The following is a 25,691-nucleotide window of genomic DNA, read 5'->3' on the forward strand; positions in this document are numbered from 1 at the left end:
GGCCTCTCATCGCCGTTCGACACTTTGCCAGCATCTTTTTGGCAATCCGACGCTGGAAACGAGTTCCTCACCCCCGAAAACAGCTCTCCTTCGCCGAAAATCCTCGTCGGCAGCCTTAGGAAGTGTCGCCAGAGCAGCACCTTTCTGGTCCCGATCCGCCGCCTTCCGGCCACTCTCCGGGCAAAACTCATGTACTTCCGGACTCCCTGCAACTCAAGCTTCACATAGGCGCTTACGAATTCAACTTTCGGCGACGGGCGCCTTTAGCAATAAATCCTAAAGTGGAATGCTATAAGTGATAAGAGCAATTAGTATGTTCTTTCTCCTATCATGTTTCTTATTATTATATTATGCTAATAATTGTGTGTGATGTGTGTACATTATATGTATAGATGATATTTATATGCGTGTGAGTGTGCGACCCTTGATATGTGTGTATATATATGTATTTCACATTTCACTCAATGAGGTCTGACTCCCCTCAAAATTTCTTTTCTAGGTTAAGCAAATAAGAAGATTTGTGCAAGCTACAATTGATTCCTCGTGATGAGTCCTTTAATTTAGTTTACTTTATAGTTGATATTTTAAAGTCCTTATGGGCTAATGCTCTAGAACTATAGTACGTTAATTGTGACATTGATAATGTATTAGAATTTGTGTTAACTGATGTTAACCTTTAAGATTTGGATTGTTGCCCCATTTTTAGATGTTGAGATTATTAATGTTTAATTTGATTATGATAATTGTGTTGGCCTAGTAAATGACAGATTAAGACTGGATTAACAAACTTTAGGCTTGATAAGTGCTAAAGGCACTTAATTTTAAGCTTTATTTTATATTAATTTTACCTTCAATTAAGTTTAATTTATTTTTTCAAGCTTGATTTCGGTTCTTTTAGGCACTTTGAGGATAATACATGTCGAGGAATCAAATGGAATCAAAAAGCATGAGAATCGGGCAAAGGAAAGGCATATTTATCCAAAGTTCAGTCTAACACAGGAAGCTATACGGGCATGTGGGCTTCCTACATGAGTTGTGAAAAATGGCAGATTGTATGAAGGGTCCACACAGGAAGCCCACACGGATTTGTGCTTCCCCTGTCATACTGACAAGCGAATTTAAGCAAAATAAAGATTTGATTGCATTAGTATCAATACAGTTTTTCATGATCTTAGAGGTCCAAAATTAAAAAGTGGTCTTCATCAACTTTGTAAAGACTTTCTAAGCTACAGTTCTTATGAATGGCTCAATACCATATTAGGTTTCTAAGGATGAGAAAACTTAGATCGAAATTAAATATTATGCAGTCTGTTTCTATTTGGGTCAGTCTTAGTGTTTGGGCCTTGTCTAGAGCTATAGAAGTCTATTGAGGTTATTCAAAATCCTAAAATAAACTACTCTTCAAGAGCTACAACTTTGATGAAGAATTTCAGCCTCAATTCGATTTTGAAGATGCCCTAAAATAGCCTGAAAAGTAAAGGACGGATAGAGACACATAGTCAAGCTATAAAAAGCTAGGGATGTCACACAGCCGTGTGGTGCCCATGTAGTCCCCATGTCAATCATAAAAATGCACTATTTAAAGGAACTTTTAGAGTTGTTTTGGGCAAGTTCCATCATAATTTCATTTCTAGAGAGAGAAAGACTTAAAAACTTCATCTTTCTTTCATTTTTAGGGTTTTGATTGGTATTTCTCTAGGAAGAACATCAATTCCTTCATTATTTTTCAGGATTGAAGATTCAAGATGAAGATTTTCATCCCTACTCTTCCATGAAAAGTTTGAGATCTTCTTTCCCTAATCTTTATTTCTTTATTATAATTTGTAGGAACTAATTTTCTTGCTATTTGGGTTTTGATGGACCATTATTTATTTTGTATAGATTGATTCAAAATTATTGCAATTAATCTTTTCCATGAGTTATTTTTTTCCTTTTATTGCTTAATTATATATTTCAATTAATAAGTTCGACGTATTGATTGAGATTTATTTTCATAAACTTATTAGAGATAATTTTTTATAAATTGATCACATCTTAAGGATTGAGGATTGATTTGGATACTAGAGATAGATCTACAAGATCCTTTAGTTCAATAGTTCCTTAATCTTTATGCATGACCTAAGTGAGTGGGTTTGAGAAGAGATTTTTTTCTCTCTTTTTAGGAATTAGGGGTCTAATCACTTGAGAGAGTTTAAACCTAATTTTATAGAATGCCAACTCAACTCTTGATTTGAATTAGTTACTGTTTGTTTCATGAAATACTTAAATTAGTAGGGGGATTCATTACTAAATAGGCTTTATCCTTGATAAGTTACCAATTGCTTTAAATCTTTATTTTCAAGATTTTTTTATTTTTTTAAAATACTACTACACGCAGATAGCATTTTGATTGGTAAATATTAGTATATGATTGAAGGTAGTACTCATAATTAGGTCCCTAGTGAAACAATACTCTTATTCATCATTATATTACTTGATACAATCGGTGCACTTTGCCGTGTGCGGATAGCGCGCAGGAAATTCTTAGCGCTGTTGCCGGAGACTTTTTTCTATTATGATATTATTAGTAATTCAAAAGCTAGTGATTTAGCATTTTTATTTTTCATTTGAGATCAAGCCCAACATTATTCAGATAGTGTAAAACAATTCCATGTTTGATGGTTTGCCTAGTGAGGATCCAAACACCCATTTGAATGATTTTCTAGAGATTTATGATATCTTCAAGATTAGTGGGATATCAGATGATGCTATTCGGTTGAGGCTATTCCCATTCTCGTTGACGGATAAGCAAAGAAGTGGTTGAAATTATTTCCAATTGGGACATTTATGACCTATAATTAGCTCGCTGAGAAATTCTTGGAGAGATACTTTCCACCTTCTAAGATGGCCAAGTTGAGGAATGAAATAGCAGGGTTTCTTTAGCTAAAGAATGAGACTTTATACGATTATTGGGAACATTCAAGGATTTACTAAGGAACTGTCCACACCATGGTTTACCTTTATGGCTGCAAATTCAGACATTCTTTAATGGACTAAATCATGCAAGTAAATAGTCTATTAATGTTACAGCAGGTGGATCACTAAACAATAAGACTCCTAAGCAAGCTATGGATCTTATTGAGAATATGGCAGTCACGAACTATCAGTGGCAGAATCCAAGAGACCAGGTTCGAGTAAAAGAGAGTGGAACCCATGCGGTAGACCCTGTGGTAGCTGTAAATGCATAGTTAGACGCCATGACCAGGAAGATGGATACTTTGATTATGTCTTCATCTGGAAGACAAGCACAAGTAATGACTTGTGATTGGTGTGGGGGTGGTCATCAAAGTCAGGGTTGCAAAAATGGCAATACTTTTGCCAAGCTGGAGTAGATTGATTATGTGGGTAATGCTTCGGGCCAACAGAATAATCCCTACAACAATACTTATAATCTAGGATGGAGAAATCATCTGAATTTCTCTTGGGGGAATCAAAATCAATAAAGACCTCCACCACTAGGATTTCAGTAGCAAAACCAGCTCCTTCTAGAAGGAGTAATTTAGAGGAGATGATGGAGAAATTCATCTCAGCTTATGAATTAAGGTTTCAATCTACAAAAACTACTCTTAGGAACCAACAAGCTTCGATTCATAATTTAGAGAATTAAGTAGGGTAGATTGTAAAGCTTTTGAGTGAAAGGCCCTAAGGAAGCTTACCTAGCAACACAGAGACAAATCCTAGAAAGCAACTCAACGTCATTACCTTGAGAAGTGGAAAAGAACTGGGAACCGAAAGAAAGCAAGTAGAAAAGCAATATGATACGATTAAAGAGATAGTTAAATCCAGTTTGCCTTTTGAAGTAAAAATTGGATACACAATTTGGTAAGTTTTTTGAACTCTTTAAACAACTACATATTAACATACCTTATGTGAAAACTCTATCGCAGATGCCCAAGTATGCTAAGTTCTTAAAGGAACTCCTCTCTAATAAGAGGAAGCTTGAGGAAGTGTCAATGATACAATTGTTGGAGAAGAGCTCGATGATCGTTCAAAGGCGATTACTAAAGAAGCTAAAAGACCTAGGGAGTTTTACTATCCCTTGCTTTATTGATAATTTAAATGTTGATAATGCACTTGCTGATTTGGGGGCTAGCATTATTGTTATGCCTTATAATTTGTTCAAGAAACTAGGACTTGGAGTACCTAAACCAACACTCATTAGTGTTCAGTTAGCTGATAAATCTGTTATATATCCAAGGGGTATCATTGAAGATGTGTTAGTAAAGGTTCAAGAGTTTATTTTTCCTATGGATCTTGTGATCATGGATATGGATGACGATGTTCATGTTTTCCTTATCCTTGGTAGACCCTTTCTTGCTACAACTAGAGCCATTATTGATGTTCATGATGGTAAGCTCATTCTTAGGGTAAGGGATGGACAATTGACTTTTCAAACCCCCAACGTCATAAAACACCCACTTGCACTTGATAATATGGATGCTAATGATGAAATGATAGAGCATGAAACTGTCAATTTAATTTCATAGATTGTTGCTAAAGATTCTCTTGAGTTATATCTTGTTTAGAAACAGGAAAAACTGAACATCATAAGATATTGATTAGTTAGCCTATACAAAGGCTGGTAAATTAATAAAGTGGCATTTAAAGCTGTTGAGATGCCCAAGAAAGAAAGAATGAAGCCTCCTATTAAATACCTGCCAACTTTAAAGCTTAAGCATTTCCCATCTCATTTAGAGTATGCATTTTTGGTAGAGATGATTAAGTTCCTTGATGCGGGTTGATGGAGATGGTAGTATGGAGGACTGAACCTCCACTTTGTTAGCATTTGAGCTATACTTTTATTTTAATTTGTTTTTATGTCTTTTATATCATTTTTAGATGATTGTACTTAATTAGGATATTTGCAGTTTTATATTTTTGGTGTTTTTAGTTTTATTTTATTATTGGATGACTATATATGCTATAACCTTTACTTTTGTTCTTAACTGTTCAATAAATAAATAGATGACTCGTGAATTGGAATGAATTTTGGATTCAGGAAAAAACGGAAATCATTTGGTTTAGGGAAGTCTCCTTCTCCTTTTATTTTATTACACGTTATATACCAAATATTTTGGGGACAATATATAGATTAAGTGTGAGGGAAAGGTTTTTATTGTCTTTTGCCTATTTGTGATTGATTTCCTATAAGCTTATTGAGTTTAATTAATTACTTGTTATGATTGTCTCTCTTTTGAATTTATAGGCTCAAAATAATGAATTTGGTTAGTTGCTTATTGAATTGGGATTTAGTTGATTTGGTTTTGAATTATGAATTGAACTTGGTATACATGCTAGGATCTTTGACTCATAGTTTCACATTATTTTTATATCTTGAAACTTTAGTTATATTTATGAGCATTAAGTTTTCAATTTTCTCTTAATTTTATCGAGTAAACACATTCAATACCCCTTTGTACTCTCTTATTTTTTTGAGATGTCAAAAAAATGAATGTTAAAAAAAATATAATGCTAAGAGTTTTTCGCTCTATTCCGCTATTCTCAAAAGGGCTCGAAATGAAAATAAATAAATTGAAAGAAATCCACGAGTATGAGTAGTTATTTAGATTTGTGACTCTAGTTGAGTAACCGGAGGTTGGCATTACCAATGTCTACACTCGCTTCAAAAGGCTAGAATAACAATTTCAAATATGTGTAGATCTCTGAAAAAAAAAAGACATAAGTAATTGCTCTTCATGAGAATTTGTTTTGTGCTTATGGGGAAAATCTTTATCTTTTTTTTTTCTTCAAAATTTTGGGTTGTTTGGAAGGAATGCTCATTCCCCTAACTTTAGATGTCAAGGTTTTAATTTTCATTACTTCCTATTATGGGATTCTCTTAGATGTTGGTATTTTATTTAAGGATCGATTATTGGCTAACGATTCTAGGTTATGATGATATGAATGATTAGCCTTGATATTTTTTTATATCTCTTTGTTGGAAAGAGAGTTTATCATTTCTTTATTTTTGATTCTATTCAATTTGCTTGAGGATAAGCAATTGCTCAAGTGTGGGGGAATTTGATAAGTGCTAAAGGCACTTACTTTTGAGCTTTATTTTATATTAATTTCTCCTTCAATTAAGTTTGATTTATTTGTTCAAGCTTAATTTTAGTTCTTTTCGGTACTTTGAGGATAATACATGTTAATGAGTCAAATGGAATCGAAAAGTATGAGAATCAGGCAAAGAAAAGGCATATTTATCCAAAATTCAGTCTGATACGGGAAGCTACAGAAGCGTGTGGCCTTCCCGTGAGTTGTGAGAAATGGCAGATTGCATGAAGAGTCCACACAGGAAGCTCACAGACTAACATGCGAATTTCAGCATTTCACAAATTTGATCATATTAGGTTCAATGTAGTTTTTCATGATCTTGTAGGTCCAGAATTATAATGTAATCTTCATCAACTATGTGGAGGACCTATTAAGCTATAATTAATATGAATAGCTCAACTCCACATTAGGTTTCTAAAAATAAGAAAACTTGCATCAAAATCAGATATTGTGCAGTCTGTTTCTGTTTGGGTCAGTCTCAGTATTTAGGCTTTATCTAGAACTATAGAGGTCTGATTGAAGTGATTAAAAATCCTAAAATTAACTACTGCTTAAAAGCTACAACGTTGATGAAGAATGTAAGCCTTAATTTGATTTTGAAAATGCCCTAAAGTAACCACACAAAGTAAAGAACAGACGGAAACACATATCCAAGCTACGAAAAGTTAAGGATGTCACATGACCATGTGGTGCATGTGTGGTCCCCATGTCAATTATAAAAAAATAAACTATTTAAAGGAAATTTTAGGTTTGTTTTGAGGGAGTTTTATCATATTTTTATTTCTAGAGAGAGAAACACTTAGAAACTTCACCTTCTTTCATTTTTAGGGTTTTGATTGGTATTTCTCAAGGAAGAACATCAATTCCTTCATTATTTCCAAGATTGAAGATTGAAGATTCAACATATTCATCTCTATTCTCCCATGAATAGTTTGAGATCTTCTTTCCCTAATCTTTATTTCTTTATTGTATTGTCTAGGAACTAATTTTCTTGCTATTTGGGTTTTGATGAAGCCTAATTTGTTTTATATGGATTGATTCAAAGTTAATGCAGTTATTCTTTTCCAATAGTTGTTTTATTCCTTTGATTGCTTAATTATATATTTTAATTGATAAGTCGATATATTGAATGGGATTTATTTTCATAAACTGATTAGAGATAACTTCTTATGAATTGATCACATCTTAGGGATTGAGGATTGATTGGGATACTAGAGATAGATCTACAAGATCCTTTGGTTCAATAGTTACTTAATCTTTATGCATGACCTAAGTGAGTGGTTTGAGAAAAGATTCATCTCCCTCCTCTTAGGAATTAAGGGTTTAATCAATTGAGAAATGTTTAAACTTAATTTTTTAGAATGTCAACTCAACTCTTGATTTGAATTAATTGCTATTTGTTTTATGAAATACTTAACATAGTAGGGGGGATTCACTACCTAAATAGGCTTATCCTTGATAAATTTACCAGTTGTTTTAAATTTTTATTTTCAAGATTCTTTCATTTTTAAATATTACTACACCCAAACAACATTTTGATTGCTAAATATTAGTATATGATTGAACGTAATATCCACAAGTAGGTCCCTAGTGGAATGATACTCTTAGTCATTATTATATTGCTTGATATGATCGGTGGACTTTGTCGTGTATGAATAGTGCGTATAAAGGCTTGCTACGGGCACCGGTAGCCACGTTTGATTCATGTGTCCTAGCGCCGGTCACGTGCCTCCAGTTTTGGGTCGTGACAACCACCCTTACTTAAATTAAAAGCAACACCATCCCAACATATCAAAATTAGCCTATGATTAGAGTATAAGAACTCTAGATTGTTGGCTGAGGCATTAGGAAAATTATTGATCCACTCAATATTACCACAAAACTGATGTAATCAGAATTTGATAAGACTCTAATGCTTATGATTTTTATGCCAAGTAAAATACGGACTTAGAGCATCAATAGACCGTAGGCCACAACTATTTAGAGTATCGTGAAAATCAGACATGAAAGAAAGTTGTCTTATGTTACCTACCTGCTTTTCATTAATCATTAAGATCTCATTGAAGTCTTTGCCCACAAGCCACAACCACCCTAAGAAATCATGCATAAAACCAAGTCTCCGTAGCAATTCCCAAGATTGATGCCTTAGAGAGGCACTTGGATTCCATAAAACCCAATGAACCTCTAAAGGCCAGAATCTAAACTAACAGAAGCATCAATATGTCCTTAAGAAAAGGAGTTTATTGAGACCTTCACACCTTTTTGCCAAAGTAAAATAAAACCGCCACTCACACCATTGCTATTCATAACAAACAAACTGTTACATTGCAATAAAAATTTAAAATTAGAGCAAGAACGAGAAAAGAGTTTTAATTCATAAAGGAAAACTAAAAAGGGATCTTTAATATTGATAATACGTTGAAGCTATTTGAATGCCCGAGGGTTCTTAAGCCCCTAGGCATTCCAATATGAGCAACTCATGGCGATTGGCAAGCTTGCAACGCAAAGCTAGTCCTTGCATCATTAACATCACAACCATCATAAGCATCTAGATATTATACTTCAAATCAACCATAGTAAGGTTATCACCTTGCTTCACTGCAGTGCACTCACGCAAGACATGTCCGAGACAATAAAAAATTAAAGCGAGAATCATGAAGCCTCTCATACATCACCATAATTGTTTAAGGCTCTTGATCATCTCTAATATCCAGAAGAGTACCTCTCTTAATAGGGAGGTTTACATCAAGAACAACCCTAACACGAACAAATCGTCCAAAACATTCACCGAATGCACCCCACCCACTTCCACCACCTTACCAATTTCAGATCCCAGAGTCATAACAATTTCTCTAGTCATGAAAGCCACAGGTACATTGTGTAATTGCACCCAAAAGGAAAATTTAACAAAGGGGAGAGAACAAAAGTGTTGCTTGTCCATTCTTTACGAAAAGACTAGCAAGCACTGATGAAAACTCCATGGCCCCCATTCAGAATATGAATGGAAGTGAAAGATAAAAACATTATCCCCTACCATCTCAATGTCCACTACTTGAGAAATCTGGAGTATATTCAACATGTTTGTACAAAAAGCTTACACGAACAAATCGTCCAAAACATTCACCGAATGCACCCCACCCACTTCCACCACCTTACCAATTTCAGATCCCAGAGTCATAACAATTTCTCTAGTCATGAAAGCCACAGGTACATTGTGTAATTGCACCCAAAAGGAAAATTTAACAAAGGGGAGAGAACAAAAGTGTTGCTTGTCCATTCTTTACGAAAAGACTAGCAAGCACTGATGAAAACTCCATGGCCCCCATTCAGAATATGAATGGAAGTGAAAGATAAAAACATTATCCCCTACCATCTCAATGTCCACTACTTGAGAAATCTGGAGTATATTCAACATGTTTGTACAAAAAGCTTCACGATTAATAAGTCTATCTGAGAGAATTTCACAAACTAACACCGGCCAATATGATTGTGTGTCACCACCCTATCATAAGACTTAATCTTGACGGCAACTTGTTGGCCTTCCTCTTTCAAGTTCAATCGTGCATATAGCTTGGACAACTCCTTCAGACCCATGATAAAGCATAGATAAAAATAACATAAAAGACTTGCACAAGGAGAGGAAGACTCGAAACCAAGATGAGAAGATAACTCAAACCTAAAGGATTAACCAAAAGAGGAAAATGGCTACCAAACCCTAAAAGGAGCAGCGCCCTAAAGAGGAAACCCTAGAGGAGGAAGAGAATATCTCTCTTAAATCTTACATAAACACACCCAATTCTTTATGAATTGACATTGTTAAAATCAATAAAATAGAACATGATTTTTTGAATGATTCATAACTAATTCATTATTTTAGAGCCACTAAATATATTGGAAACTATTTAAAATCCATCTTTTATATAAAAGAAGTATATGTTCTTCTATTTATATTAGTCTAAAATGCTCAATTAGAATTCAAACTATTTTTAGAATAACTATTTTATTAAAATTTCACATCATGTCATTATTTTTCTCTTAGAAAGATATCATGTTGTCATTGTTATAACATATAAGAGATTAGGTGATAATACTTTATTTCATATTTAAGTATTAAAAGAAATATGAAGTATCGAAGTACCATATTTTAATAAAGAAAACTTTAGGACTTGAAGTAAAATAGTGCCGAAGGAAAAAGGATAAAAAGGTTAATTTAGTCCTTGAATTTGTGTTAAGAGTGCAAATAGGTCAAATTTTAACTTTTTTCAATAAATGAACATAAAGCTTTCAATTTTGAGTCATTTCAACCCAATTTTTTTAAAAAAAATTATTGCATGTTTAACAATTTTCCTTTTAAAAATAATTCAACAAATTCAAATTCATAAATTTAGTTTTTAGAATTAATAGAAACTTAGTTTTTAATATTAACAAAATTTTAGCATTTATTTTCTATTTCTTCTAATATTTATTATAATATCATTCTATAAAAAGACCCAATAATTAACAACACTATCGTGCTTCTATCTTCACTATAAACACTACTGCCATTGCCTCCATCACCTCTTCTTAGTCATCCCTAGACCTGTTCAAATATCAGTTCGAGCTGAACTCGGGCTTGAAGTTTTCAAGTCTAGGTCCGAGCCCGGCCCGGCTATGTGAGCTTAAACTTTTGACCAATCCCGGTATGTTATAAAAATATATTATATTTTTCTTTATAATTTTTGGGCAGGCCGAGATTATTAGGCGGGCTTCAAAAAAATGATATTCCCAAGCCCGCCCAAAAAATAAGCGAACTTTTACAGATTTAGGCTTAAACGGGCTTAACATAAAAAAGAAATGTCTGAGCCCAAAAAATTTTCGGACGAACTTAGACGGGCTGGATGAGTGCTCAAGCCCATCAACAAGTCTAGTCATCCCTAACATCAAATTCATCAAATCTCTATATTATCATTCATTAACAATTTAACTAAACAAATAACACATAATAGCTATAGAAGCCCATCATCCAATCTCTCATAGTTAAAAAATACTGCCAGTTGCGATCACCTTCTATTTTCACTAAAGGCACCACTACCTCACCCTTGCCATCGCTTCCATCATTTGTTTTAGCCACCCAAACTCTTTATCAATAGTTATCTGCAAAATTAATTACAGCAAACACACATAACATGGTCTCGATCTCTCATCATAAATAAATATCCCATTTCAATACTCATGTAACTTCTTGAGTTATACTTATATTGGTTCTTTTTTACTCATCGAGTTAACTTAGTCAAATCTAAATTTAGATGATTTCATCAAGAAGAGAAAAGAAGCTAGAGACAACAAGAAATTAGTGAAACGAAGCAACTTTAGGGTCAGAGACAACTGAAAAATAGAAAAGCTAGTCATGCAGAGATAAAGGCAAACTAATATTAGAGAAAGAGAAAGAAAGATGAGACGATAGGGAAAGGTGGTTGTTGTTTAGTGATATCTAGTAGTAATTAAGGATAATCTAGAAATTTTATTTGAAATGGAAAGTTATTATTACCAAAGTGAGCAAGATTTCTTTTGGCATAATAATTGTTGCATTTCTTGTCATTAAAATATTCACTTTTCTTTTTAAGTATGTATGGATGACATGCTTGATTAGTCGAAATTTAGGTTTAAGTGATCCAAATATAACTAATTTTGGATATATTTGCTGGAAAAGTTAAAATTTTATCTATTTGAACTCTTGACAAAAGTTAAATGGGTAGATTGACCATTCGTGCAAAGGGAAAAAAAAAATTTTAATACTTTTTTCTATAAACTTACAAATGAGGTACAATTTGGCTCTTGTACTTTGCAATTAGGTTCAATTCAGCATTTTTTTTACTCTTACGATCACTTTAATCCCTAAAAGTTGTAAACAGGTTTTATGTAGCTTGTTTTTAAGAGAGTAAAATGCACGTGCTATATAGTCCAATTTGGCCATCCAATTTTTAATACAAGCTCAATTTGGCTACTCAACTTTTTGTGCAGCTCAATTTGACTATTTAAAAAATATTCTCAATTATAATTGAATTGAATTTATATATTAAGTTTTTCTTATGTATTTTAGATTTTTAATTAGTTGGTAGAAGTCATGTGAAGGCTAATAAAGAGGTGACAATGGTGGTATTAAATTGTAAAAACTCATCTATGCTTTCATTTTCTAGTGATAATGATAGTAATCTTTTATTTAAAAAGTATTAGTGATAGTGATGGAGAAATAATAGTGGCGATGGTGAGTTGGTTTTAATATTTTATTGGACTCGTAGTAATTTAAAATATATATATATATATTATTTTTTAATTTTAAACTTAAAAAAGAATAAAATTCAATTTGGCCCTTCAACTTATCTCTCGAGTTCAATATGGCTTTTAAACTTTGCAGTTGGGGTCAATTTAATCATTTTCTATACTTTTGTTACAGCGCGCACAATGAACTCGCTTAAAAAAGCTAAATTCAATCTATTCAAAAAGTTTAAAAATTAAATTAGTTGTAAAAATAAAATAAAGTTAGAGGACCAAATTAAACCTTATTCCTAAAACTTATAAGATAATTGGATCAAAAATTAATATTGGCATTAAGTGTCCATTGCTCACAACTTTGGACGAAAATTTGCAATTTAAATCATGTTAACGTTGATATTTTATAATAAAAGAATGAATAACTGTATCCATCGTTATTTTATATTTTGATATAACAGATACTAATATTTTTTTATTTATTTAAATTAATAGATATATATGTACAAAATGTGAAAATGTAAAAATGTAAAATTTAAGCAGAATATGTTAAACAGTGTTAACAAGTGATGATGTGTCAAAATAGGTTTTATCAATTAAATAAAATAAATTACTTTATTATTTAAAAATATTATTCTTAGAGTATTCATTTAGGTAAAAAAACATATACTTTCTTCTTCCTAATCAAAACCAATAAAATAAATTGGTCCCATTTTCGCATCCCGTTACCTTCTCCTCCAAATTCATGTACAAAATCCTTCAATTCCTAATTCTGCTCTATTAATTGCAGAGATGTATCCCAGTTTTTCTTGATTAAGATGTTGTTCATCAATATTATAATGGTTATTGTAAAAACATTTTGTGGCTGCTTTCACATTATCTTGGACTTTCATAAGAAGACTGCTAACAACCACCGGTACTTTTCACTCTTCCTTTGATGCATGCAAGTAACGATGGCAGTAGGTCGTGTATTTTTAGTTACCTAACTCAATCCAACTGTGATAAGACGGATTCAGTAATAATAAATTTAAAATTTAATACCTATATTGAATTTAACTCGAGGTTGGATTTAAACTCTTAGATATTCGTTACCAAAATCTGATTATATTAAAATTTATTGTATTATATTATATTTTATTATTTAGATTATTATTTTAAATTTTACTAAATTTATATTTGAATTGTATTAATATATTAAATATTTAAAGTTGAATATTCAAATTTGATCAGTTTATATTTTGTATTTTTTGTTTACATTAATTTTTGTTAATATATTTTAAAATTTAATTATTATAAACAGATTCGGTAAATAAATATCCATTTAATTATCAGAATATTTATATAAATGGGCATGGTACCCGCTATCCATTTAAATACTCATAAATATATTTAATAATTATTTAATTTAAACAAATTTTAAACGGGTTGAGATCGTATACATATATTTTTATTTGGATTTAAAACAGATTTCGGTAATAAAAATAATATTTTAAACAAATTTAAATAAATACAAATAAATATATTTTAATCGAATTCATCCTTAAATGAACCGGTATCCTACCCGTTACCATTCCAACACAGAAGAAAGCTAAACAAATGTTTGGTGATGTTGTAAACAAACACTGCGAGGAGGGAGAGGTTGTTTGGTGTCATGATAACGTTTCTTCCCAAACGTCTGAAAGAACATAACAGTAATATGAATGTTGGTTGGCTTCTCCGCACACCCTTTCCTTCCTTAAAAATACATAGGATGCTACCATTTCGTACAGATTTGTTAAAATTTGCTCTTGCTGCTGGTCTATTAGTTGGGTAAGTCGTTGATTTGACAACTTAGGATTAGTGAGATCTATTTAGTTGGGTAACTCTCTTGTTGTGATGAGGATTAGTGATGAGCAAATCTATTTAGCTGCCACATCATCTGAATTTAACTGTAGTTTCACTTTCTGTTAAGAGAGAGACTTAACTTTTAGATTTTTATTATTTTAAAAGTTTACTTACGTTTAAAAAAAATTTAAAGGATAATCTGATCTCTATTAAAATTTCTGCTAAATAGTTTTAACTAAATTTAATTTTATATTATTTTTTTTAATTTTTGATATAATATAAAATTATCTTCTATATTTTAATTATTGTATTAAAATCTCCTTTATCTAATTTCTATACAAAAGTTAATTTAATGTTTATATTTAAATAATTAATTAGTATTTTTTAACATAATTAAATTTTAATAATATTTAAATATCTTAAAATTACTGTAAAAATTAATGGTAATGTAATTGAACTTTGTATTTCACGAGGTCTGCAACTTCTGTCCCTTTCTGAATTATATACAAAAGAATTTCTTAATTCAGGAAGATGGATAGCAAGACATCAAATAAGCAGGAACACAAGGAGAATTCTTCCATACCCTGGAATGCAACCTGAGGATCTCTCTAGCTCTCTCCTTACTCTTGCAACCACTATCCACTTGCAGCACCAAACACAGCTTTGCCACTACACCAACTTGCAACATTTCCTGAAGAACTCTGGGAGTTGCAGAAAACCTGCAAATTGAACACAAAATTCTGACAGCCCTGTCGCTTGCCACATGAGAAACCCTAAGTATTTTCTTTGAAACGATTGCAAGCCCTGCTCCATGCTTCAACAACTCTGCTCGTCCCTCAGCACACCCACAAAGCAGATCTAAAATTATTAGAGTAAGCTCACATGATCTCCTGTCTGATGTTTCTAGGAGTAGCTCTATGAGAACTGTAACTGCACCGCCTTCTACTGCTTTGATTCGATTTCTTCCCCATGGACAAACCTCTACAAGCAGCTTCAATGCTGCCTTTGATGTTTGTTGTGAGATCTGATCCCGCAATACATGCACTACTTCTGTCAATATTTCTGGTCTAATAGTAATCAACTGGATTGGATCGGCCACTTCGAAAATGGACTTCAGCAACATTGTTGAATAAGCTCTTGATTGATAGTTACTATGTTTCAGAATCTGTATCAATGACTCCACAAACACACCTCTATCTTTGGCTATGAGATTCTTCAATTTGCTGTCTGAGATTTTGAGAAGATAAAGAATACTCAAAGCCTCATCACTTGCTCTTGTAAACTCAGGGTCATCATCTATAGAAATCTCAACCGAAGTAGAATTATCATTCACTACTATTGAAGCCAAGATATCAACTGCACCGGCAGCCTCAAGAAAACTTCTGTTCCTTTCACTTTCAAGAGTGATCGATCTAATCCTTCTGAGATATTTGAGCTGCAGGTGTGGGAATGTATTGCAATCATTGAGAAGTTCTGCAATCTGGGTCTTGTCAATTGGTGGTTTCGGAGTTGGGATTCGCTCGATTCCATGAGAGGCATTGAGCGTGCACCATGCTTGGATCAAGCGGCGAAGAGTGTGATTTGGGGTCAGATCCTCGTCATTTAAAATGACTTGCTTTGTGACAGGGCAAGTGTTGTTCTTGCAAGCAAATAACCATCTCTCTATATTCTCTCTATCGTAGGTGATCCCAGTTGAGACAGTAACTGGATCTCTCATTAGTTGCAGAGAAATCGGGCAAAGGAAATGGCAAGGAATATCGATTTCCATTATTAACAAACAAAACAAATTTAAGAATTTAAGCACCCAGAAAAAGAACCAGCCTAAGACTAATAATTTTACTGGATTATTATAGGCTAAGCAGCTAAAATGGGAAAAGAAAATTAAGAATATTAGAACAAGACTTACTTGAATAAAAGATAGGGGAACTGTTGCCACAAGAACAAGGTCAATCTTAAAAGGATATAGAATCTTAAAAGGATATAGAGATACAAGAAAGCACCAAAGAAGAAAATAAAGGTTTGTAGTCTGTTAATAGGCTAAGTTGAATCCTTACGGGAGAGAAGGGTGCGGTTTTTTATACGTTGAGAAAAGAGTTAATAGGAGAGTTGATAACGAGAAAGTCAACACACGGAAATTCAGAGAGAGAGAATTAAATAAGGACCTTTTCCAAAGTTTTGGAAGAAGAAAAGCTCAAACAGCGAAGACTTTTAGCCTTAAGGACAATAAATGAGTAATTGGATGGGTAAGGCTTTATAAAAGAGGAGAAATCTTTGAGTATACTCGGGGTATATGTCATCCGTATATAACATTATTTATTAATTATTGGATTAATATTTATAATTTTGAATAATGAATAGTTGATGATAATCAATGTAAATATAGTGGATTAAGAGTTTATAGAAATGTTTATAAAAATAAATTTAAATTATTAGATAAAGTTTATAATGATTTTATATTTTTAACATACAAATATCTATTGGACTCGATTTAAAACGTAAAAAAATATCGATTTATGTTAAGTTAAAAGTAAAGATTCTGAAAATAATTTTATATTTTTAATATCTAAATATTTAATAAATTTAGATGTACCGCTAAAATATTAAATTAATAAATTAAAAATATTTAATGATTTAACCTTAAATTCTTTTAATATTAGATAAAAGAACCATTTCATATAAGGTGTAAAAATAATTTTATATTTCTAGTAGTCTTTTGGGTTGATCTTGGGGGCAGGAGTCGGTGTTGCACTTGCAAATTGCAATGCGTCTGCTATTACTTAGTTGTGCGGGGGGGTTTGACTTTCTCTCTCTACAGCTACAATACAAACAACAAAAGGAAAGTCATTAGTAATATTTTTATGTGTAGAACATACAGATCGGGGATGTGGGCATTGGCAATCGCATGGCTGGTGCCGACATATACTCATGTGCCTCATGGGGTTCCTCACGCAATTCATGGCTGCTGTCTATAAAATATTCTGATGCAGTTAATGCATGTATTCACTTAACGGACTGAGTCCATTGTAAAATGATGATATGTATGTATTCATTCATCTTCTAGGAGTCTGGGCTTTGCTTTGCTTAAGAAATACTCCGATTTCATAGTTTCTTTCTATTAAATTGTTGCGGTCAATTCATAATATCCAGCAGCTGCATAATCATTTACATACATGTATTCAACATTTTATTCGGTTTTTGTGCTATCATCCCTAAGCAAACCCTTAATTTGCAAATAATTGTCTTTGCAATATTGGTTAACTGGTAATTTTTATGTATATTAGTAATATACTCGTAAAAAATTAAAAAAAAATTATATACATAATATATATATATTATTTTATATTTTAATATTAAATAATTAATAAATATATTTATAACTCGTTTATTAATTTTATGTATAAATACAGTCATATACCTAAATCATACATAATAATACATTTTACCATTCAATTTTTACTTTCATAGTTTAAATCCTTTCAGAATTTTAAATTGAATATATTCTTATTTACTTTTAAATATTTACATAAAATGTAAACAGAGATATAAATATTTTGAGATAATAATACAAGAGCTGGAATTTGAAATTGAAAAGGTAATAATAGTAAACATTCTTACCAATTAATTTCTGTCAAAGGCATAGTTGAGTTTTCATATTAATTTTACTGGTATTTGTTTTTTCTTTTAAAGAAAAAAGAAAGAAGTAATTACCCCCCTTACTATAAAGTGGCTTCCCTCAATGAGAAAATATGATAAATATTACAAAAAGAATATAAATTGAAAAATAAATAAATAAACAAAGGCCATTTTAATGCAAGATTACATTGAATTCATAATATATTGTTATAATTAACACGGTAGCACAATGAGAAAAATAATATCACAATTATTGTTTTTCTCATATAATTTTGGTTAAAACCTTTGTTCAAAACATAATTAAATATGAATAAAAAATAATTAAATAAAAATTTGGTTAAGAACCAGGTCATATTCAAAACAAAGAAAAGTTTCCTACTTATCAATTATTTGTACCAATTAATCTCAAAGTTATGAAGAAACTGTCAGGGACGGCATGACTGAACCGTTCTGTTATATTGCTTCCCAACAAAATATTGTTATTAAAATAATTTTAAATCTGTAAAATGTGAAATGGTCTGACAAGATTAATTCGCCTGTCTAAAATTTTGAACAGGCCAAAATCTTAGACAATGGCTCTCGCTTGCCATTGTTTTAATATAACCTTATTGATGTTATATTTACCATATCATCTATAAATATATTTAATAAAAATAAATGATATTAATTAATAATACCATGTTATAATTTAATAATTTAATAATTTATTTAAATACTTTTAACTATATATATATATATATATATATATATATATATATATATATATATATATATATATATATATAATAGTAATATGTAAGCTTTATCTTTCTTAGTTTTTATGTTTGTTAAATTAATATTTTCTATTTAAATTATTTTAATATATTAACTGATATGATATTTTTCTAATTAAATAATAATTCTAATTCTAAAGTTAGTATCTAAATAAGTTAATTTTTAAAGAATCATTAATTTTTTTTTAATATTTTTAATATGAATCTATATAAATATAATTAATGTATTAAGTAATAAATTATCAAAATCTTTTAATTTTATATTTCAGATTGTCAATTATATTTTTCATTAACTTGTTATATATATTCAATTTAACAGTAGTTTAATTTATACTTATATGAGAATTTTATGTTAGCTAAAGCTAATATCTTGACTTTAATGATAATAAAACAATGTGTGTGATTATATCTGTATATATGGATGGATAAGTAATAGTTCAGGTATAAAGGAAGTCTGATTAGTTGCCCATCCATCTAGGAAGATAGTTGTGCATCCTGATCTTTAATCAGAAGCCTATCTCACTTGAAGTAATCAGAAGACCCAGCAGATAAATGTCTTAGAGTCTAACTTATTGCTTAAAAAGTAAAGTTGTCCCTTGGCTATCTTGTAAAATATATGAGTCTTACATATATGATTTTTCAGCATTAAAAACCATGAAAAGCTAAGTTTTAATTTATTTCTTAAAAGTTAATTTTGTGTCTACAATGTAATGTCTTAATTTTTTTTAAAGTCTATTCGGTATCTTTAAGAAACCTGACTGTTTTATATACTGAAATATTCCTCTCACACATTTGCACATTTCATACATGTATTTCTAATGATCTTATTTTAGTACGAGTGAAATAAAAGGCAACTTGACAATCTTGCATAGTTAAGCTATCTCACAATAACATTACTTATGTCAGCTTTCTGCATTCTATAGAATTTTTAGATAGAATAGCTTTTTAGAAATCTAACAATACAATTGTTAAGATTCTTGAAATAAATTTTAAAATTCTATTGTATAACAACTAGTTTTTCTTGCATATAAATATAAATATCCACTAAATCATAAAAAAAACGATAACATTTAATACAAAAACTCACAAGAACTAAAAATATTTACTCTTTGCTCTTCACTCTTATTCATACTTTTGTGTTCATACTTATCGCTTTTTGAAACAGATTTTCTTACATTAAATTTACATATGATCTCTATAGGATTTTTATAACTCTTTTTTAGTTGTTCTTCAAATCAAAAATCCTTTATAAGATCTTCAAGCACCTATGTAAGCTTGTCCTTGACGGGTGACACAACCTACCATTATAAAATTGTGAAAGGTTTACTTCCATCTACTGAAGTAACTGACAAGTTGACAAAGGGCTAATAATTTCTGAGTGAGTAACTCAAGATTGGTTCATAAGTCTATTTATCAAAATCTTATAAGGTTTCTACTTTAGCCATTAATAGTCAGTTAGTAAAATAAAATTTAAGTTGTGCTGCTTAACTTTAATCATTTACATGCATATATTCAACATTTTATTCTCTTTCCTGCCATCACTAAGCAAACCCTTAGTTTGTAAATGATTGTCACTGCAATGTCTGTTCACTGGTTAATTTTTATTTATATTAGGAATATACATCATAACAAATAAATCAGTAATATATATATATATAAGTATTTTATATTTTAACATAATTGATAAATATTAATTATTAAAAACTAATTATTATGTATCACTCATTTATTAATTTTATATATAAAAAGAGGCATGCATCAAATTTTTATTTTCATAGATTAAATACTTATGTCAGAAATTTAATTTAGAGATTTTTTTATTTATTTCTGAATATTTAGATAAAATGTAAAAAGAGAGGTAAAAGAAAATAAACATTCTAATATAATAGGATGAAAGTCGGGAATTAAAAACTCAAGAGGTATCAATAATAAACATTCTTACAAAAAGAAAATACCATTACAGAGAGGACAACTGTAATTTTGTCTGAGGCATAGTTGAATTTTTATATTAATTTTACTGGTTATGATTGTCTTTAAAAGAAAGAGAGGTAATTCCCCCCTTACTATATTGTGGCTTCCCTCTATGAGAAAAAATTATAAATTTTACAAAAAAAGAAACAAATCGATAAATAAACAAATAAAGACCTTTTCTGAATGCAACAAAAAAATTTACAGTGAATTATTGTTATAATTAACATGGTAGCATAATGAGAAAATAATTATTGTTCTTCTCATATAAATTTGGTTAAACCCTTTGTTTAAAAATTAAATAATAAAAATTTGGTTAAAAATCAAAATCATATTCCAAATAAAAATATTTCGTACTTATCAATTATCTATACCAATTAACCTTAAAGTTGTGAAGTAACTGTCATGGCATGATTGAACTGGTTCAGTTGGATTGTTTCTCAGAATAATGCTGCAGCTATTGTTATTAAAAAATGTTAAATCATATTGTTAACGTAATTATAGGAATCACTGGCATATCATTTGGCTTTGATTCTAGGATGTAAATAGGCAGATTTCTAGGATTGTTTTGGTACATATTTATTCTCTTTTTTCTAGTCCTAGGTTTCTTGTATAAATACCAGTCTTTTTTGTACAATTATCACAATCAAGAAATATATAAAATCCTTCTCTGTTAATATGGTATCAGAGCTATTCCTTTGAAATTTTCTGCACAATTTCTGGTTCTCATCTCTTGGCGTTTGGTTCTTTTTTTTTTTTTCTACATATTTTCTTAGTTCTCTATAATCTCTACTTCCAAATGGAGAAATCTGATATTGCAAAACCTATTGCCATGATTCTTACTGGCTCAAACTATAATATATGGTTCCAAGGAATGAAAAGTTTCTTGATAGGTCGCAAGCTTTAGCGTGTTGTTACCGGAGATATCTCTAAGCCAACCAAACAGAAGGATGAAACTGATAACAAATTTGCTGACCGTCTTGAAGATTGGGATAGCAAAAATCATCAAATTATTACCTGGTTTCGCAACACGTCCATTCCATCTATTTACATCCAATTTGCTGATGATGACACTGCAAAAGAAATTTGGGATTTCTTAGCCAATCGTTATCGAACCACTGGACTTGCTCATTGTTTTCAGTTGTGGACTACTCTTTATAATCTCAAACAAGAATCTGGCCAATCTGTGAATGATTTTCTTGCTCAAGTTCAACCCATTTGGAATCAAATATCTCAGGCAAAAATCAGTGAAGATCACCTTCACCTTATTCAAGTTCTCATGGCTCTTCGACCTGAATATGAAGCTGTTCGAGCCTCTCTACTACACCGACATCCTCTTCCTACATTGGATATGGCTGTACAAGAAATAATCTTTGAAGAAACCCGCCTCAATCTTGACAATACTCTGAATTCTAAAATTGCTCTTGCAACTACTCGTTCCTCATATCAGAAATCTGGCAACAACGCTTGTAAGAATTGCAATCAAACTAGTCATGTTTTTGCTCATTGTCCTACTATAGAATGCAGATATTGTCATGCTCTTGGTCATATTCTTGAGAACTGGCCAATCCGCCCTCCACGACCAAAAGGTGGGGCCTTTAAACCCAAAACTGTCTCGAAGCCTGGATTTACTGCTGCCTCTGCTGCTACCACTGAAGGTTCTACTGTCATCACTATGAGTGATCTTGAAGCGCTACTCAAACAGGTTATCTCTTCCAATTCTTCTGCTGCCATGTCCGCCACTCCGGGTAACACCTCTTTGTTTTTTGACTCTACATGTTGCAACCATATGACTACTAATGTTGAGCTATTGTCTTCCTCTACACCAGTATCTTTCTTACCACCAATCCACACTGCCAATGGTAGTCAAATGCATATCACCCACACTGGTTATGCATCTACCTCCACTCTTAGTCTTCCTGAAACTTACTGTATCCCTAAACTAGCCCTCAATCTTATCTCTGTTGGTCAGTTATGTGAAAACGGACTAAATGTTACCTTTTCTCCTTTTGGTTGTCAGGTTCAGGATCCTCAAACGGGACAGATTCTTGGGACGGGTCGCAGGGTGGGTCGATTATTTGAGCTTGTATCTCTTCATCTTCCTCAGAAATTTGTGTCTGCCGCTACAACTACCAACTCTTCTACTTACCAATGGCATCTTCGTCTTAGTCATGCATCAGCCAGTAAAATTCAGCCTTTAATTTCTCTTGGCTTGTTGGGATCTACAAAGTTTGGGTCATTTGACTGTTTACATTGTCAACTTGCAAAACAACCTGCATTGTCTTTTAATCACAGTGATTCTATTTCAGATAGTCCCTTTAGCTTAATTCATTCTGACATTTGGGTCCTTCCCCTATTTCTTTAGTCAATGGTTTTCGTTATTTTATGTTATTTATTAATGATTATTCTCGCTTTACATGGATTTATTTTTTGAAACATCGTTCCGACTTACCACAAATTTATATTTCATTTGCTACTATGATTAAAACTCAATTTTCTTCTATTATTAAAATTCTTCAAACAGACAATGCTATGGAATATAGGGATTCTTCTTTGCTTCAATTTCTCAATCAACAAGGCACTGTGGTTCAACGTTCTTGTCCTCACACTTCCCAACAAAATGGACGAGCTGAACGAAAGCATCATCAATAGCTACATTTAATTTGTTGCCCTTTATTTTTACTTTATTTTAGATGCATACCAAATATTTGCTATTTGATTATCTAGTTAAAACTAGACTTATAGAGATTAGGACTTAAACTCGGAGCAAGCATGAAAATTGAAGTCCATTAGGTTAATAAGATGGTATATTGGACTTATATCTAAAATTCATATAGACGTAGTGGATTTTGCCATACTTTAATTAATTGGGCTTCATTAGATTTAAGATCACTTAAGTTGAGCCTTATTGGTTGCTGGGCAGAGCGATCGGTTCTAGGGTTGATTCCTTGGCCAATTCGAGTTTTAGGCAGATAAATACTCCAAAACTCCTAAAAGATCAATATACATACATAAAAACATAAAGAAACCGATTAATATATGAAAAACAAAGAAATCTAAAAAGATTAACTAATTTTTAGGTTAAAAATAATATCAACAGGCTTTAAGCAGATGGACAACAGGCAATTAACACAAAATCAATTATTAACAGATAATCTGCTAAATATGACAACTTAATCAAAATATTAAGAGAACAACACCCTAATCATGTGATTTTAGCAAGAAATATGGCAAAAAACTTAGATCTAATATACAATCTCATAATAGTCATCAAATTCAAAATCCTAACATGTAAATGTAGATCTGAAATAATGAAATTAGTAAGAACAAATCCTAAGCATGTTTCTAAATCATAAACAGAATCACAACAGGAAGAAAGAAACAGATGATCGGATGATTGAGTTATTAGGAACCCTCCGATTATCACCGTATTAAGCCAATCTGTCAGTCTTGAAAGTAAAGGAAGAGGTTGATTTAAGGATGGGGTGGGATCAAGAGTGTTTGATGGATTTGTGTTTGCTTTTTAGAAATCATAGTATGTTCACCAACTTACCAGTTGTTCTTTCTGCTAAGAATTGCCCAAGTTTCCTTTTCTATTTGTAAAGAAGGTGGAGGAAATCCAAGAGACGAAGATAAATCATTCCTTTAATTATCAATAATTTCAAAGAATTATTGATAATTAAAGGGATTTATCAAAACTCTTTTTTTTTATCGATAAATACCAATTGTGATACTTATTAATAAAAATCTATTTATTTATTAAAAATAATTAAAAACTAGATAATTATCCATAAAAAAACCTTATAGGAAGTCCATTTTAATAATTATTGACATTTAAAATCAAAAAAATTGAAAGACGACATGAAAGTCTGAGTTTTGGGCCAATCAACAATGTGTAATGCTGAAGACCTTACTAGAAGAGGTGTGTCCCGAAACTTTTTGGGATCTTGATGAATTCATGTTGGACCAGGCCAAAAGGGAGACTCCTTTGCCACTAAGGAAACTGTGAGTGGCTTGAGTGCTAGGCTTAACAAGATGCAAGACATGCTAGAAATCAAAGGGTTGGACCCGACTTGTGATTTCGAAGAGCTGGCTTTGACAGATGAAGACAAGCTGTCTGCAAAGTTTATGATGCCTGAGATGAACAAGTTCAACGGGACTAGTGATCCAAAAGTTGATTTAAAGCATTATGTTATTATCATGGGAACTACTCAGCTAAGTAGGACCTAAACTGTTAAGCTATGTATATTGTCCCTAAAAGGACCCGCTGTAAACTGGTACCACAGACTAGAAAAATCTGCCAAAGCTGAATGGCATGATTTATGTAATTCTTTTGTCAAATAATATCACTACAACACTCATTTATAAGTATTAATTAGGGACCTTGAGTCCATCAAACAAAATCCAAGGGGCTCATTCTCTGATTTCTTGACCAAGTGGAGGAATAAGGCTGGTTTGATGAAAAATAAGCCCTTTTAAAAGGACCAGGTTCGTTTGATGGTTTGAAATGTTCTTCTAGGATGGGTGATATGCGTAAAATCCACACATCTAAATGTGGTTTTTAAGGCTGATTTTATGTACATTTGGATGTGAATTGGTCCCAACACTCACCCTATGCGTCTGTTTGTGTGCATTAGGTCCAAAAGAAGCCAAAGAGTGATAAAGGGAAGAATTGGAGCAGAATTGGACATCAAAGTTGCCGAAACAAGTCGAGTTTGCGCATAAGGAAGCTGAACACGATCGTGTTGGGTGCATTTGACAACAGAAAAAAGATGCGTTAAGGAGCACCACCACAGAGAGCAACACGGGCATCAATATCAGGCCGTGTTCCCAACACGGGCATCAACACCAAGCCATGTTCCCAACACAAGCATCAACACCAGGCCGTGTTCCCAACATAGGCATCAACACCAAGCCGTGTTCCCAACACAGGCATCAACATGGCCATGTTCGCGGCAGCTGAACGAATTAATTAAAAGAAAGAAAAGAGGGAAACGCGAGCCAAGGAGGGTTAGGACGTCCCAAACTCATTTCTCTCTCTCTTTAAGGGTTTTCTGAGCTGGAACCAAGGAAAAAGGACACTTGGACCAAGGTTTCAATTGGATTCCCTTCAAAGATTGAAGATTGGGCGAGGTTCGTTGATTGGTGTTA

At 31.9% G+C, this 25,691-nt stretch overlaps 3 protein-coding genes and 1 non-coding gene across 4 annotated transcripts; 2 read left to right on the forward strand and 2 right to left on the reverse strand.

Annotated features, from left to right (window-relative positions):
• Positions 1-2,889: 2,889 nt before the first annotated feature.
• LOC112533935 lies at positions 2,890-2,995 on the reverse strand. Its single transcript, XR_003078269.1, has one exon. It is a non-coding gene; the product is annotated as a small nucleolar RNA R71 (small nucleolar RNA).
• Positions 2,996-3,926: 931 nt separating this feature from the next.
• Positions 3,927-4,526, forward strand: LOC107260847. The gene has a single exon (XM_015715900.2). The coding sequence runs from the start codon at positions 3,927-3,929 to the stop codon at positions 4,524-4,526; it is 600 nt and encodes a 199-aa protein (XP_015571386.2).
• Positions 4,527-14,607: 10,081 nt separating this feature from the next.
• LOC8281060 (E3 ubiquitin-protein ligase PUB23) lies at positions 14,608-16,195 on the reverse strand (the record flags this gene model as incomplete). The annotated part of the gene is made up of 1 exon (XM_002513677.4): positions 14,608-16,195. A coding segment is annotated over one exon (1,506 nt), but the record flags the coding sequence as incomplete, so codon positions are not given.
• A 4,819-nt stretch (positions 16,196-21,014) lies between these two features.
• LOC125370976 lies at positions 21,015-22,879 on the forward strand. The gene is made up of 2 exons (XM_048378476.1): positions 21,015-22,288; positions 22,561-22,879. The coding sequence occupies exons 1-2, from the start codon at positions 21,820-21,822 to the stop codon at positions 22,620-22,622; spliced, it is 531 nt and encodes a 176-aa protein (XP_048234433.1). The 5' UTR covers positions 21,015-21,819; the 3' UTR covers positions 22,623-22,879.
• Positions 22,880-25,691: the final 2,812 nt, after the last annotated feature.

Source organism: Ricinus communis, chromosome 8 (assembly GCF_019578655.1).
Source record: "Ricinus communis isolate WT05 ecotype wild-type chromosome 8, ASM1957865v1, whole genome shotgun sequence".
Taxonomy (NCBI): Eukaryota; Viridiplantae; Streptophyta; class Magnoliopsida; order Malpighiales; family Euphorbiaceae; genus Ricinus; species Ricinus communis.

What these genes read in the sequence shown, in the direction of transcription:
- LOC107260847 (XM_015715900.2), top strand. Translation starts at nt 3,927, where the DNA reads ATGCCCAAGTATGCTAAGTTCTTAAAGGAACTCCTCTCTAATAAGAGG.
- LOC125370976 (XM_048378476.1), top strand. Translation starts at nt 21,820, where the DNA reads ATGGCTCTTCGACCTGAATATGAAGCTGTTCGAGCCTCTCTACTACAC. An exon ending in TGCCATGTCCGCCACTCCGG is followed by an intron (nt 22,289 to 22,560) that starts GTAACACCTCTT and finishes TTTGGTTGTCAG; the next exon opens with GTTCAGGATCCTCAAACGGG.